Here is a 16,886-nt window from a genome sequence, read left to right as displayed (position 1 = left end):
TAAAGCTTGTGACATCATATTGATGTAAGCATGACTCTTGTACGATGTCACAGTTATGACTAATGTATTACGTACGTTTGACATAGAATCTACATCACATTGTTATGTAGTAATAAAGTCATTATCCGTATATCATAATGACGTAATTTAAAAATCATACATTTATGTCAGTAGCAAAGTCACGGTTATACGTAATGTGGATGTCACTCTTAAATCATATCTTTACATCAATGACAAGTCAGTATTTTACGCAATGCTGATGTAATGTCCGAGTCATAGTTTTTTATCATCTATTTATTGAAATAAAACAATCATAGAATGAATTTTCAAATATGTGTAAATGTGTGAAAATAACAACTAAACGTCGAACATTTTTGAGGTCAAAGTAATCGATAAACTCGATAATAGATCATTCAGACGTTTTAGATTAAAACATTAGCGTGAGCATAAAAAAATTTACTTTATTTTTTTAAATGATATATCGAAAATATCATTCAGGATGACAAAGAAAATGTAACGACAGTTTGAACTCTTTTACTATTATGATTTTAAAGTTTAGTATCACAATTTTTTAATCGATTGAATTTCATACGATTTTGTGAAATTATTTAATGTTTCGCAAAATTTTATATAAGATTTTTTAAATTTCACATCACAACAAAAAATTAAAAAATTTGATGAAACTTAATGAAATTTTATACAATTATCATCAAGGTCGACAAATATTGCTTCTATAGAATTTCATATAAGTTCATGGAGTTTTTTAAATTTTGTAAAAATCCATCACGAAAACTTATTAACTCTGTCTTTTCCGGCATTTCACTCTAAATACATCAATTAAGCACGAGATTTGAACTCTCGTGATGTGGACCAGTGAGCAACGTTCAGGACTACCAGCCAAGAGGAGCCGTGTTCGAACCCAGCAGCCGCCCAGGATTTTTTCATCATTTAACGTTATCTAATCTTGTTTCAGAATTCACAATGCGTTCGCGCGGTAATAATCAAATCAAAAATTCGGTATTTCATTTTATTATTTTCTTTTTCAAAATATTTTTTCCGAATTGATAATTTTGACATCACCCATATGTCATATTGACGTCATAGAAGGTCACACAGACATCACATTTACATCATGCATACGTCATTAGTTTTACATCATAATCTTACGTAAAAAAGTGGGAAATAATGAGTCACACCTGACTCATTCGTGACTTATATCATACGTACATGATTACATAGCGTAACGTTACTCTGACGTCAAATTTACGTCAATGTGTTTACTGGGTTGGAAAAACACAATTTCAGTGATCGCCGCTGTTTAAAAGAAATGATTCAATCAATTAATAATTTTAATATTATTTATTACATTATAATAACAATATGTTACCGTGTGATTGTGTTCAATCGGAAGAGCGTTTACTGTTGAAGAATTCAAGATATTGATTTCACTGCACTCAATGACACTTACGAACAAAAAACACCAAATAGCTCTGTTTACAAACCCTCGCAGATTTGAATCACGGTGGAAACACGGTGGGTTTGTTCCATTTTACCACTGTGATTACGCGGTGTATCCACCGTGATTACACGGTGGCTTGACCACCGTGTATACACGGTGTTTCCACTGTGATTACGCGGTGGATACACCGTGGAAACACGGTGGTGAAATAGCACAAAGCCACCGTGGAATCACGGTGGATACACCGCGTAATCACAGCGGGAACACCGTGTATACACAGTGGTCAAGCCACCGCGTAATCACGGTGGATACACCGCGTAATCACAGTGGATACACTGTGTATACCCGGTGGTGAAATGGAACAAACCCACCGTGTAACCACAGTGGATCCACGATGTTTACACTTTCACGGTGTTCCCACCGTGATTCAAATCTGCGAGGGAACGTCATCATACTATTTTTTAAATGACTCAAATTTCTATGTAAATCATTAGTTACTTGTTGTTCATTTTTATTGATTTGTAAAATAAAATCAATAGACGGACGCTCGCCAAGTACGAACCTATGCTCATTGACTTTGCTCTCGTCACTAACGCAATGGTATCAATAAACAAATGATGTTACCACTTACGTGGTTGCAAAGGATACGTGTCCACTTGTCATTCGATTGCATGTGTGACCAATCATTCTAATGCACATACTCTCATCCTACTTCTACAATTAATAACCACTCCTGACTATTGTTGCGTTGCGCAAAATCGCTTTACGGGTAAATATTCTTCCTTCAAAAAAATAAGTTGCCCTGCAAAATTGCAGTCATTTTGAAAGTTTTTGAACTCCAAGGAATATTGTCGTTAATAACAAAACAGTATTATGACGTCTAAAATCAGTAGTTCTCGATCCTGAGTTTTGACCAGAATGCGATACCGGCAGTTTCAAGGCTACTCGATAAAGTTTACATTATTTCTTAAAAGATGCAGGAACTATTTTCAAATACACGAATTTGATTCCCAACATTCCATCAAAGGGTCGAAAATTACAATTAATTTTCTGTGAATGTTTCCCGGAATATTGTAATCTCTATCTAAACGAACCCTTAATTCATCAATCAATAAATCCATCGCTCTAATTGAAGCGCTCACGTAATACACTAATTAAATATTTAACGGTAGTAATATTGTATTAAAATTTAATATCTAGGTCATGAGGCTCCCGACTATAAATTATTCCCAAGCATACATTGGGACCCCATTGGGTATTTATAGGGCAAGTCCGATAGGGTTATCCCTATCGGGATGTGATTGAGAACATATCGGGTAAGCCTAACAAGAAAATAAAGAAATCGCAATTGGGTTTACCCGATTCGGATAGAATTGGGAACTTGTTGGGATGACCTGACCCGACCCCAAAATTAATAACTTGCTGTTCGTATTACCCAATTGAGGAACAATTGGAAACACGTTGAAAAAGCTAAACATGGAATTTCTAAAAAAAAAAATTTACTTTTAAAAATTTAAAATTATTTTTAAATGCAAAATATTTCGTTTTATTATGTATTTCAATATGAAAAAAAAAAAAAAAAAAAAAAAAAAAAAAAATTGATTTAACCGTAAAAATAAAGAAGAAATCCAGGCATCGCTTGGTCCTACGGGCCAGTCCTAAAATTTCTTGCTGTTTTCGAGCTCAAGGACCCCGAAAATATTGTGAATACTTTTCTGAGCTCGTCGAGCTCGTAAACGCTCTTGACTGAAATTGTTTTCTATGATCTTTTCAAGCACACACAAGTTAAGTTATATAGTCAAGTTTGGAAAAATAATCTAAAATAAGTAATGAACAAGCAATTTTTAAATTTTAATTCACGATTATCTTTAATAAAATAAATTTATTCAGGCAGAAATCAATGTCAGCGACCAAAATAAGGATTTAAATGAGTTTTGACTCAGATCAAAGCACATGCACTTCAATTTCAGGTAATAAGTTAATTTTCACATCTATTTTCATGAATAAATTGAATAATACATACATATAAATACATATATATAGAAAGTGGACACAGAAATAATGTTGTCACCAATGCTTTGATGTATATGATTGCCGTTGACAATTTACCTTTTTGCACACCCGAAAAAAAGGTTTTAAGACATTTATTAAAAAACTACAACCTCTACAAACTCCACCATGTGAGCCAACGCTAACAAGACGTATGGATACCAAATATAAAGAATTTACAGCAAAAGTTAAAATAGGACTGCAAGAAGCCAATTCAGTTTGTTTAATGACCAAAATTGGGACACACCAACATGCAATGTGCAGTTATCTTGGACTTACTGTCTATTATTTAAAAGGTTAATTTTTATTATCATTTATTTCTTAATAATTATAGACTTAATTTATGACGTTATATAATAAATTTTTTGTAGAATATTAAAATTAATACAAGAAGTAAGAACGAAATGGAATTCTTGCTACGAAATGTTAGACCGTTTTATTCACTTAGCTGATTACGAAGGCCGAGTTCTTCTTAAAATTCGAAGAGATAAAAGTTCGCGATCAATACCACCGAATTTTTTCAGATCCGATATTATAAATACGGCATTGGTTTATTTGAGAACAATGGACTGGTGGAAGTTATCATTGAGTCAGACGCTAGTAGGTTATGTTTGTTAAATAAACAAGATATCTCACTTTTGGACTCACTTCCAGGATATACCGATTCCTGATCAATTGATTATATCCACAAGTCGAAAGAGATATTTGACTGTCAAGGAAGGAATCGGTGCGAATTTTCCCATATGATCACCTACACGGAAAAAAATGTGTAGTTAAATTTACTACAAATGGAGTTCCATTTACTACACTGACTAGTAATATTTAGGATAACTACACGTTTAGTAACAGTTACTAGTACACTGTGGTACACAACCTGTAGTACCATTTACTACAGTAAGTAGTAATAAGAACTAGCATTAAACAACCACTGTGGTTCATTTTACTCCACAACATAGTAGAATATATTTTATTCGTAATGTATTAATTAAATATCTGTTAGATAACGATCATTAGTTTTTATGATATTGAAAACGTTATAAAAATATAAAAATTAATTTTAGATTCTTCAGACTTACAGTATATCAAATTAAAATGATATAAAAACGAATTCATTAATGAATAACTTAAAATAATAAGGACTTAAATTTCAAAAGCCTACTTTTTATCAATACCCGATAATGATAATTTTAAAAATATATTTGTAATTAATAAATTCTCGTATAAGCATAAACTTAGAATAATTAAGTATTAATTTTTATTAATAGAAAATATAAAAAACATCGATTTAAAAGTTATAATTCTAATAAATAACAAATACTCAATAGGCAATGATTAGAAAAATTGCATTAAAATCACGATGCACTGATAAGAGCATAGAAATAAAATTTAATAGAAGTTGTAGGTGAGGTAAGCAAAAGGAAGAATGACAGGTAATACAAAACAAATTTTTTTGTATTATATTTGTTATATATATATTTTTTTTAAATTATATAAATTATAATTGCACGCCTCGATTTTTAATTATGTATATAAATATTTTTAATTATATATATTATTATTTATAATGTTTTATAATATTATTTATAATAATAAATACAATGACACAAGTTGAGAATACCCACAGAATGGAGTAAAAAAGTTATAGGTGGCGCTGTTATTTTCTTCTTTCAATCATTTTACCACATATTGGAGTAGATTGTACAAGTAATCTGGTATTGTATACTCCAAAAATAGTAACAGATACCAATTCATATAAAATTGTGTGGTTCCCAAAACCACAAAATAAGTATTTTATACTACATTGAGTAGTTGTGGAAACTACAAAGTTTTACCACATTACAGTAGTAAGCAGAACTCCTATAGTAGTAAAATATCACGCACACTGTGGCTTATGTTACTACAGTTGTCATTGCGGCGACCACAAAGTGTAGTAAAATTTTTACTAGTTTGGTGTGGTAAATTCTACTCCAGCATTTTTTCCCGTGTGGATATGGACACATATTTCTATTTTAAATTGAAAAATCGATATCGTTGTTATGGTTTCAAATACATATACATATTTTTTCAATGTATCCTTGACGTAAACCTTGAAAGATGGAATCAGTTGTTGGGTGACTTTATTGGTTACAAATGGATCGGTATACACTTTGCAAGCACTCGATTGCTGAAGTGGACAGAACAAATAGTAAAAAGACATAAAGATGCCTTTAGATAACAGCAAGTATAAATATTTTGTCACGATCAATTGTCATAAAAAATATATTTTGCAACAATAACTGTTGTCATAGATACACTTTGTGTTTTTATATATTTCTGATCATTTGTAAAGCCAGTAGTTATTCTGCTATCGCAGTATACTGACGAACTTAAAAAATTATCCATCAAAACATGTCAAGGAAATTTATTGTTTGAAAAAGAAAGTATCAGATTAATTATTTCATTGTATTTAATGTTTTTTTCTTCAATAGAGATTAAAGTGAAAAATATTTAGGTGTTCTATGACGGAATAATGGAGTGCAATAAAATAATATTATTTTATTACTGTTTATTTATTGTCAATGTTTCGTGCAGTAATATCAAAATTAACGCGTCTTCACCAGAAGACAATCCATCAAACCGTCTCATTAGCGATGCGGTAATTTTTATTATTAATTTAGTTTTTTTTAATTTATTTCTAATAGGCGATTAATTATTAAATTATTTATTATAACCAACAGAGAGAAATAGTGGAGAAATGGTTTACAAATAATTCAAATCCAATTATAATGAGTACTGATTTGATTAATGACGATCACGAAGTAAAAATTTCGTCTGATATTATTAATATTAATTCATCGTTAATTATAATTAACGAAGATTTCAAGCCAACGATAATCGAAGGGTACATTCCTGCTTATCCGACGTATGTCCTTTTGTTTAAATCGTTTCTAAAACTGACAACGCTTATTGGAGAGTTAAGGAAATCAAAAATCTGGAGTATCAAGTCTCCGTTTTTTGTCCTTGACACTACGAAAGATCCACTTTGTATGAATGCTCAACCCGTACTAGGAATGCTATGGGAATTTGATTTATTATCTGCATATTACTTGTGTTATAACAATGACAGAGATTCGACAATTGTTTACACTTTAAATCCGTTTACGAATTTCGCTCCGTCACAATGGGCCCCAGTTGATGCTAGTGATGTATTTGTACATAAACCTGAAGAAAAATGGACATTCTACAGCCTAAAATATTCGAAAGGTATTTATTTGTTTTCAAAACGATTGTGTTTTATATTTTTTAAATTTATTTAAAACTATATATTTACATACGCATTCATTAAGGCAATGGAATTAGTTTGAACTTACTAGCTATTCGTATCGAATCGAATTGAACTTCAAGTCGAATAATTCGGATAACTCGTAAGTTTTCGAATAATTTGAAACTCTTCGATTTAGTTAAAAACGTATGAATAATTAAAAAAATTTTTTTTGAGCAACTAGAAATGGTAATATTTTTTCGAAATATTCAAATTTTAGCAAGTAATTTGAAAAGTGATGAATAATTCGAATATTTTCGGACTATTTGATTTTATCGAATTATTCGATTTGAATTTATAATCAGATCGTTATATTTTGGTTTAATTCGATTTGCACACTCCTAGTATTTATATTTTCAATTATAGGAAAAAAAATATATGAGAATAAAATTTCTGATAAAACAAAAAACTTAGACCGTTATAAAATAAAAATAATATCTGTTAAGCGATTTCCAAATGTGACTTTAGAAAAGAAAGTAGAAATGCAGAAAAATTATATGAAATATTTGACGAATAATAAATCAACAACATTATACTCATTAATTCCGTACATTAATGCAACATATTCAGTTTACTTCTTGGAACTAGGTTTTTCCACAGAAATGATGATTGATGGTTACATTGACGAGTTAGTAAGAAAAAAGTATGATACTCATGATAAATTAACGCAATTAGCAGACACTAACTATCAGTTCACAGATATTATAACACAGTATACTATAATTGAATTTTCAATTTTGACGAGAAAGTCGAATTATTTGACGTCAATTAGCGAAATAACTTACAATATACAATTTATTATTCTTTCAATGGTTTTTCTGTTCTTGATATTAGCGGTCATATTAATTAATAATACCTTCAGGATTAGTGAGAGTATTATGGACATGGTGAGAATGTTGGCTAATATGGGAGTTATGTCTCCAATGGATCGTTTATCCATGAGAATCATTTACTTCTCCGGATTTCTATTCATATTTATAATAATGCCCGAATTTCAGGGACAAATATCCGCAATGTTGTCAAAACCAATTCGACGTAACGTCGAGTCGCTTAGAGATCTTCGTGAGAATAAGTATCACGTATATTTTGACGCTCTTTTACTGAATGATATGATCAACGAAAAGTTGTGGGTTACTGATGAGGACAGAAAATATATGCATCCAACAAGTAATGAAGATCTTGGTAGATGCGCGTACAAAGCTCAGGAAAATTCAACTATTGCATGCATTGACAGAACTATGTATCAATTAGATTACGCTTTAAATTTAAAAAATCTATATGTTTCCAAAGACGTTGTATTTAGGAAATATCTGGTGTACTGGACAAGAAAGGATTGGCCGCTGAAAGATAGAGTCGATAAAATTGCTGCACTATCGGTGGAAACAGGTTTAGTTAATTATTGGAATGACAAACCGAAAAAAGAATATTCGAAAAAATTGAAGAAGATTAATAAAATTAAAGAAAATGAAAAGTATGAGCAGATTGACTTTGATAATTTGGTTTTCAGTTACATGTTCACTGGGGTGATTTTACTGTGGGGTGTGTTCATTTTTGCAATCGAACTGCTCTTTCATAAATATTCAAAACTTCGCAAACAAGTTCTGATAAGGCGACGGTTCGGGAATAGAAAGTCATTGAGATCGCAACCGAGAATTGTTTTTTTTCCTGGGCGAATGGTTCTTCTTAATAGCCGCAAGTGATTTTTATCTCGAAACCAAGTATCAAATTAGTAGTAAAGCCGTAATTAGTATTCACTGATTGGTTGATGTGGATTCGATAATTGCACTCAATGATATTCAAAAAAAGTGTCATCTGCAGGTTTTGGTGACTAAGTAAATGATAATTTAAACCCTCAAATATCTTAATGAGTATCAATGATACCCAAAATACAACTCTCATTTTTCCGTAAAGCATAAAATATAATCCAATAAATTTTGATTTAACTTTTTTCTTAAAATCGACCTTTAAATATCTGGAAACTCAAATGTAGATAATGGATTTAAACTTAAAAAAAAATTACACCGCTGCTTAAAAGATGAAAGTGAAATAAACGTTGTGTTGTTTGTCATTAACCATTATATATCTGCGATTTCCATGTATTGAGTGTATTGATTAATTAATAAAAACTTAATTGTAAAGACATCATTTGAAAAAACTTAAATCAGAAAACTTTTCTTAACATGTTCGTTTGTAGGCAGTTATATGAAAACGTAAACGTAAGTATCAAATTATCTAACATCGCATATAATATTGCAGGAAATTGAATGTCATACAATTTAATCGCAATTTTATTTTAAATCAGAAATCTAAACTCTCGAAGCATTCGAAGATTTTAGTCAAATAATTATTTCAAAAATTTGAAGCAGCTGCTTTAAACTCGAAATAACTCCATAAATATTAAAAATATCCATAAACTGGTGATTGTTTTTTTTTGTTGAGTATTTAGTTTCCTACAATTAAGTGTCTGTACACTTTTCACCTAAAATTGATAAATTCTTCACAACAACGCACGAAATAAATTTATTATCATGCTAAAAATATATTATAATTTTTACGATTCACATGCAATCACCACCCGATGAAAAAAGATTTTATACAAATGTATAAAATTATATACAAAAAATGGCCCGATCCAATTGTATACAACTGTATCAAAATTGTATACAATTGGATCGGGCCATTTTTTCTATCCAATTTATATATAGTCTATATATAATTTTATGCAGTCTATATATAATTGTATAAAATCTTTTTTCATCGTGCAGTAATGTACCATTCTAAAATATTTAGTAATTTTAAACTCCTGATCATTAACTCGTTATCAGCTTCATTATTTTAATTGTTAAGTAAATGGAATGAGTGGCATCAAGTAGTAAGAGTCGATATACAGTCAAACAATCGTGTAATCCGGCGGTGAAATTACCATAATTGCTTTCTTTATTACAAAAATCCATGTGTGATGGCATGAGAACCCATAGAAATCCATATAGGAAAGTATATATTTGTACAAGAATCGATGGAAATGAATATAAGATTATATGGACTTACATAAGAATTAAATTTGATTACTGTCAGACAATGACGTCAAGTTGATTGAAAATTTCTCTTCAAATTGACGGCATGATTTTCTGTTAAATTACATTCAGACGACGGCAGTAGATTTGCATCAACTTGCACGCAAACATTATCCAGCCAAGGCCTGCCAGAAACTTAACTATGGATACATTCTCATCAAGATCTCGTACTATATCCGGTCTTGATAAGAATGCGCCCATCACCTTAAACTGGTGACGTCACTTCAAGCCATCAGAATCCCTACCATTGCGGATATATATCGAAAATAACTATTTCGAAATTTGAATTTTTTTTTTCCAAGTCAAAAATTTTTCCGGGTCAAAAATAAAACTTGATTTAGGCTCGCTTCGCCTTATTTTCTATTGAAGTTATCGATTTGCCGACGATTTTTTGATAAGATCTCGACTTTTTCGACTTAAATTTAAATTTTTTCAACTTTTTGAACTTTTTTCATCTCAGTTTCAACTTATTCGTCTTAACTTCGAGCACGATAGTCATTCACCTTACTTTTGACTTGCTAAACCAAGTAAAAAAAAAGTCATTTATTCGCCTTACTTTCGCCTTAATATATAAAAATTATTTCACCTTAGTTCTGACTTTTTCGTCTTAAAATTTAAGTCGAATAAGTCTACATCAAGTCAATCGCGACTTGATTTCAACTTTTTCGTCTTAAATCGTGACTAAGTAAGCCAGTTAAGTCTAAACCAAGGCGAAAACTCAATATATTTCATACCTCCGTAAAAAAAGTCGAGTTTGTCTTGTGAAAAACGGCTCCGAATTTCGACTTGGTAAACCAAGTCTAAATCAAGTTTTATTTTTGACCCGGGTTATTCCAAACTAATTTTTTTCCGATTTTTAAATTTTATTATCTTGACAAAAAAATTAATACATGAAACTTGTTTCTTATTCTGTTGCTCTCACAGGACTAGAGATGGCAAAGTCAATTCCGATTCTAATCGAGAATCGATTTTTTTTTTTAAATCAATTGTTTAGAATGGAATTTTAGTTTTCGAAGTCGATCAACAATCGATTCTTATAACATTCGACTTTTAGATAAATTAGCCCGAGAGCTGGTGACTCATCTTAAAGAAGTGTTTGATGCACTTTGAAATTTTACACGGTATTACTTTAAGGATAGATAAATAATAATTCGTATGTTTAGCAGATCTTTTTTTGTCAAGAACATATTGCCCATAGCACTAATTTGCAAAAGAATGTATATGTCAGATAAACTGTTTGATTCACGATCAGCGTAAAATTTAGTGAAATTTGAGAAAATTTTGAAGGCAGAAATGAAAAAGCTAGTCAGGTCGGAAGTGTAAATATAGAACCAAACTACCTAAAAGTTGTATTTCTATATAATAAAAATGAAATGTTTGATTCAAGCTAAAATTTTAATAGCATTGAAACTATATGTATTTATTCTAAAATACTTGAAGAAAGGCATACACTTTTGATAATGTTTAATAACAGCAGCCAAACATTGAATAAATTTCACATTAGCTGAAGTGAGAATTGCTACTCTCTTAAAATGAACCAGTGAAATTCCACTGATTCAACCAGTGAAGTTCACTGGTTTAACCAGTGACTAAAAGTTCACTGGTTGAACCAGTGAATTTCACTGGTTGAATCAGTGAACGTCGCGCTCACTGGTTTCAACCAGTGAACTAAAAATATGTAAGCGCGCGGGTACAGCAGCATTTCATACATGAGTATATTTAAGTGTTTTATTATGTCAATAAATAAGTAATATTTATTGATTATCTTCATGTAATATTTTAACTAACTTTTATATAACAATAATAATTATATGACACAATTTTTACAGAGTTTAAAAATAAATAACTTTGGAGTAATTTCAATAGCTTGGAGCTAACCTCAAAAATGAATGACATAATTTTAAAATTAAACAATATAAAAAGCCCATTGAAAATGGAAACAAATTCAATTTTTATAAATCCTAATAAATATTATTTATTTTATTACTAAATAATTTTTAATTAAATATAATTGTTATTAAGACTCTTTTAGTTCACTTTGTTTTTAAATAAACGTTTATAATAAAATAAAATTAATCTAACCTATTGTGTTTATATTTATGTCGTTCACCGGCGTATCACTGGTTTAACCAGTGAATTTAACTGGTTCAACCAGTGAGCCAAGCGATCATCTTAGTCCACTGGTTAAATCAGTGACCGCTCGATTCACTGGTTGAACCAGTGGATTTCACTGATGAATCAGTGGATTTCACTGGAAAATCAGTGAAATTTCACTGGTTCATTTTAAGAGAGTATGGACTGTAATATATGGGGCATTCGGCGCCTAACTACCAAGGTAGTAGACCCGACTATTATTTATTTTCAAAATTTTTAACTTCCCGCTAAGAAAATTGAAAACTTTAAAAAATTCGGGAAGTTATTGGTATTGGTCCGATTTTCGAAAATCGAATTTCTATCAAATCTTGACGTTTAGAAGTTCTAGGAAGCTATTCTGACTAATTTCAAGATAATGCCCAAGTGTATGTATGCATGTATGTATGTACGTACGTAAGTACGGATGTGATGTCAGTAACTTTTGAATGAATGGACCGATTTTGATCGTCAAGGTAGCATTCGACGCGGCTTGTTGATTTCTGCAACCTGTAAAAATCTAAGCCTGATCGGTAGGGTGCGTTCGGAGATATTCCAAAAATAAAATTTTTTCAAAAATGTTCATTTTAGATAACTTCTAATGTGCTTGATGAATTTATTCCAAAATCTAATCAGCTCTGAAACTTTATAAACGTCGACCACCTCAACCATCAAAATCGATTAATGCGTTCAAGAGAAACCGTTAAAGAAAGAATTAAAAAAAAATTTTTTTTTAGTTTTTTTGAAATTTCTCAAAAACGACTAGATGAATCAATTCCAAAATCTGATCAGTTTCGAACTCAACGAAATGCGTCGATTGCTACCTCAACAGTCTCAATCGGTTAATTTGTTCGAGAGATATCGCCGGAGATAGAAATGGTAAAAAACGGTTTTGTCGATTATCTTTGACGTGACTCGTCCGATCAATTCTAAAATCTGACCAGCTCGAGAACTCAATAAAACACGTCGATTGCCGCTTCAACCATAAAAATCGGTTAACTCCTTGAGCTCGAAAATAGCGGGAATTTTTAGGGCTGGCCCGCAGGGTCAACCGATAGACAGATTTTTTTCGAAAAGAACGGCATACAAAAGTATACGTTAGTAATAAAGGTTAAATCGTTGTTGCAAATCCTAAAGGTAGTTGGCTTGAATAAGGGTTAGGAAATCGTCAAAGGTAGTTGATGAGAATAAGTTGTTTTAAAAATAGTGAAAGGTAATTGACATTTAAGGTTATAAGGTTTATGAGGTTTAATAAAGTTATAAGGTTTATAAGGTTAGTTAATAAAAGGTTGTTAAGGTTAAATGAATAAAAGGTATAAAAGTGTTAAATCAAATGAATCTAATTTATTTATTAATTATCCTTTCACTTCCTTCTCTTACAATAATAAAATAACACCGACCCTGACGATTACAGATCCGGATCTGAGAAGCCGTATTACCTCCAGTGGCGCCCATAGTGAGGACTACCAGAGTAACAGCATAGCCCTGTTTTAAATGATTTGAAACATCTAAATTTTTTCTCATTGTATCATTATAAAATTATAATTTGAAATCATTCAATGTAATATAAAATTCTCAACTACAAATTATTTTAAATCATGAAATAAAAATCAAGATCTATAAATCCGATATATTTGCGCATTTTTAACCCTACGCATGACACCTGGAGCAAAATGGACCAGCCAACAATTCCGAAGAAATGACTTTTTCATATTTTTCGGCTGGATTTCTATGCTTAGAGTAAATTTAGTCACTAAAAATATTAAAAAATCATAATTTCTTACATTAATGTACATTGTACATTTAAACTATTTTTTTTTTTTTTTTCAACTAATTTCAGTTATTTCTCTGACGAGAATTTTCCAAAAAGTATTGGTCTCATTTTTTTTTTAAATAATTCACTACTATTGCAAGTGTATAAGTTTATATATTTTATAATTCCACGCACACAAAATCCGTGAAAAATGGCATATGGTAATACATATTTTAGAAGTATATTATCAACAACAATAAAAAATAAGTATCAAGTAAAAATTTTACAAACATAAAAATTTAGTTTTACAAATATATACCAATGATTGAATATTCTGTAATCTCATATTTTTACTATGATTTAAATATAAATGTCTGATCAACATTATACTATAATAATTTGAAATGACTATACTTGGCGCCATTGCAGTATTATCGTGTCATGCCATCTGTTGGTTGGAGGCAAAAGATAGTTAATGTGTAGTTTTATTTTTCAAAAATTGTGAAAGACTTGATATGTATATATATATATATATATATATATATATATATATATATATATATATATATATATAACAAACAATCCTAATTCAACTACATAAATATATAAAGAACAATATTTTCATTAATATTATGCTGCGATGATTTTTTGTCGCTGGGACGTTTTTATCACGAGAATATTTTTTTGGGGATTTTTTGTTTTGGGCCCAAAACGCAGAGGACCATTAATGTAGGTGTACAATTACCCTTGGCGAATTAAAATCACAGTGGGTTTGTTCCATTTGACCACTGTGATTACGCGGCGTATCCATCGTGATTACACAATGGCACGAAGCTCCCGTGGAATCACGGTGGATACACCGCGTTATCACAGTGGATACACTCTGTATACACGGTGGTAAAATGGAACAAACCCACCGTGTAACCACGGTGGATTCACGGTGTTTGCACTTCCACGGTGTTTCAACCGTGATTTAAATCTGCGAGGGACATTTTTAAGCTATCAACACGGAAGGCCAATCAAAAAGTAAATATGTCACAGCAAAAAAAACTCACGCGATATTTTAGTGAAAATTACAATTGTTGCGTGACAATAGCCATTCGTCTAACGGTAGACGCAATAGTTTCTCTTAACATCAATTTTCTCATCTCCGACTCTTTCGCACGTTTATCTAAGAAATTTAATATTTTTTTAATTAAAACTTCGATACCAAAAATGATAATTGCCCACGCCGTCGCGAGTGTCATCGCAATGTACATCAATTCGAAATCCTCGAGATCTAGTTGATTAGAGTTTATTAATGCCTTGATTCTTTCAATTTTGCGTTTTCGTTCCAACAAAATCTTATGAAATTCACGTCTTTCAGCATAACTCAAATGACCGGTTTCGAACAATTTAAGTGCAATCTTATTGATTTTTTCATTTAATGGGAAATGTCTATCAGTCTGAAAAACGTGATATTTAATGGAAAATTCCCTCGAATAGTGTAAATTCTCGTCAATTTTTTCAAGTCTGGTATAGTCTAATATACAAGCAGCAGAGGAATCATTCCTAACATTTGTCAGACAAGCATCTTGATCAGCGTCTAGAAATAACGAGTGCCAATAGTTGGCAGAAGAATCATTATCCCATAGTTGACTGTCACGTAATTCGTATCGAATTCCGACCAAGGTAAAGTAGACGTGATAATTATGATCATGTAAGTCCCTCAAACTTTGGACATTTCTATGTCCCGGTCTACTCAAGAGAGAAGTCACTTGCCCCTGTAACACCGGATTGAAAATCAGTGCAAATAACGTTGCGCTCATGAAAGTGATACGCATTGAGAGTCGAAGAATTGGAGTCGATATTCTCATGTCGAGAAGAAACGCTACGAGATCTAGAACCGTCGCTCCAAAATCGTACCGGTTGTTGAGAAGCATCATTACAAAAAAAACTAATAGAACAACTGATGACATGACTATTCTTTCCCGAGTAAAAAAACTGTCGATAACTTGATCGAGAGTTGGTACAAAACTTTGTTTTTGTGTCACTATAACGTATCCCCCTTGCTCGAAGTATGGAATAATGTTGTCTCTTCTGTCAAATAAATAGTCTAATGGCAATGGATCGCTAGTAGATATTTGTAAATGTTCGGGTAACGCCTCGCTAAGATAATCAATAGGAGTAATGTTCATAGCTGACCATAAATTTTCATAGAAAATTTTTGTTTTTCGTGAATGCTTATTTCCAGTAAATATTTCGGAAAATTTGTATCCGTTTAAGAACTCTGCTTTATCAAAAGTTACACTTGAACAAATTTCAGCGTCTGGAACGAAAAACGAGTATTTAAGAATATCTTTAAATTAATAGATTCTAGAAATAGAAACTCGTCGATAGTTTCACTTGTATTGATAAATTTCTAACTTGACTTTTCTGGTACATATATAAACCGAAATGATCGATTCTTACCGTTACTAAACGACATTTTGTAGAATGTGCAAACATCACATGGTTTGTCTAGAGTTTCAACTTTCTCCCAGGGTTCAGGAGCTCGATCGCCGAAAGGATTCATGGTGTAGATCATCGTATTGTTGTCAAATTCGTTGGGGCATAAGAAATATGATGAAGAAATTTGTTGTTCCCAAAGCCATCCCAACGCTTTCCATGCATGGCTGCACTCGTTCCCAGTAATCAAAAATGTTGTCGTGCTGCTCCAATAATTAAATCTCGTGAAATGATCTTTGATGTAAAGGATTCCATGTGAGAAACACTGAGAAAAACATTGTTTTTTACAACAAGAATGTGATCATTACATAATACTTTAACTATACAATAGTTACAGAAGCAATATAATAACATAACTTTAGTTATCATAACTATAATACGCGTGTTTCTCAGTGGGACAGAAAAACATTTCCATAGCTTTTCATAGCTGGAAACACTAATACACGCATGCCCTACTAACCATGTTTCTTTTCAGTTCCTACAAATGATTACAAAGTTCGATCTACTACGTCGACTAGAACTTACGCAAGAAATTTTTAAAGACAATCTTGTAGTAGTCTAATGACGTATTATGTACGACTTTCACATGTTATTATATACAAGTATATTCTAAATATTTGATACACGACGCAG

At 31.3% G+C, this 16,886-nt stretch overlaps 2 protein-coding genes across 3 annotated transcripts; one reads left to right on the top strand and one right to left on the bottom strand.

Annotated features, from left to right (window-relative positions):
* Positions 1-5,863: 5,863 nt before the first annotated feature.
* On the top strand, positions 5,864-8,997 carry LOC130674474 (uncharacterized). 2 transcript variants are annotated; one of them, XM_057479816.1, is made up of 4 exons: positions 5,864-6,143; positions 6,226-6,751; positions 7,176-7,696; positions 7,808-8,997. In XM_057479816.1, exons 1-4 carry the CDS (start codon positions 6,018-6,020, stop codon positions 8,507-8,509), a joined length of 1,875 nt encoding a protein of 624 aa, XP_057335799.1. In that variant the 5' UTR covers positions 5,864-6,017; the 3' UTR covers positions 8,510-8,997. The 2 variants fall into 2 exon arrangements, with proteins under 2 accessions (XP_057335799.1, XP_057335798.1); XM_057479815.1 differs by having other exon boundaries at positions 7,176-8,997.
* Positions 8,998-14,754: 5,757 nt separating this feature from the next.
* Positions 14,755-16,507, bottom strand: LOC130674862 (uncharacterized). Its single transcript, XM_057480293.1, has 2 exons — positions 16,218-16,507; positions 14,755-16,074 (listed from the first exon to the last, which is right to left on the bottom strand). The coding sequence occupies exons 1-2, from the start codon at positions 16,330-16,332 to the stop codon at positions 14,840-14,842; spliced, it is 1,350 nt and encodes a 449-aa protein (XP_057336276.1). The 5' UTR covers positions 16,333-16,507; the 3' UTR covers positions 14,755-14,839.
* Between the last annotated feature and the right edge of the window lie 379 nt (positions 16,508-16,886).

This window comes from Microplitis mediator, chromosome 9, assembly GCF_029852145.1.
Source record: "Microplitis mediator isolate UGA2020A chromosome 9, iyMicMedi2.1, whole genome shotgun sequence".
NCBI lineage: Eukaryota > Metazoa > Arthropoda > Insecta > Hymenoptera > Braconidae > Microplitis > Microplitis mediator.
This window is presented reverse-complemented; position numbering and strand designations above follow the sequence as displayed.

What these genes read in the sequence shown, in the direction of transcription:
- LOC130674474 (XM_057479815.1), top strand. Translation starts at nt 6,018, where the DNA reads ATGGAGTGCAATAAAATAATATTATTTTATTACTGTTTATTTATTGTC. An exon ending in ACCGTCTCATTAGCGATGCG is followed by an intron (nt 6,144 to 6,225) that starts GTAATTTTTATT and finishes TATAACCAACAG; the next exon opens with AGAGAAATAGTGGAGAAATG. An exon ending in CAGCCTAAAATATTCGAAAG is followed by an intron (nt 6,752 to 7,175) that starts GTATTTATTTGT and finishes TTTCAATTATAG; the next exon opens with GAAAAAAAATATATGAGAAT.
- LOC130674862 (XM_057480293.1), bottom strand. Translation starts at nt 16,332, where the DNA reads ATGATCTACACCATGAATCCTTTCGGCGATCGAGCTCCTGAACCCTGG. An exon ending in CAAAATGTCGTTTAGTAACG is followed by an intron (nt 16,075 to 16,217) that starts GTAAGAATCGAT and finishes TTTTCGTTCCAG; the next exon opens with ACGCTGAAATTTGTTCAAGT.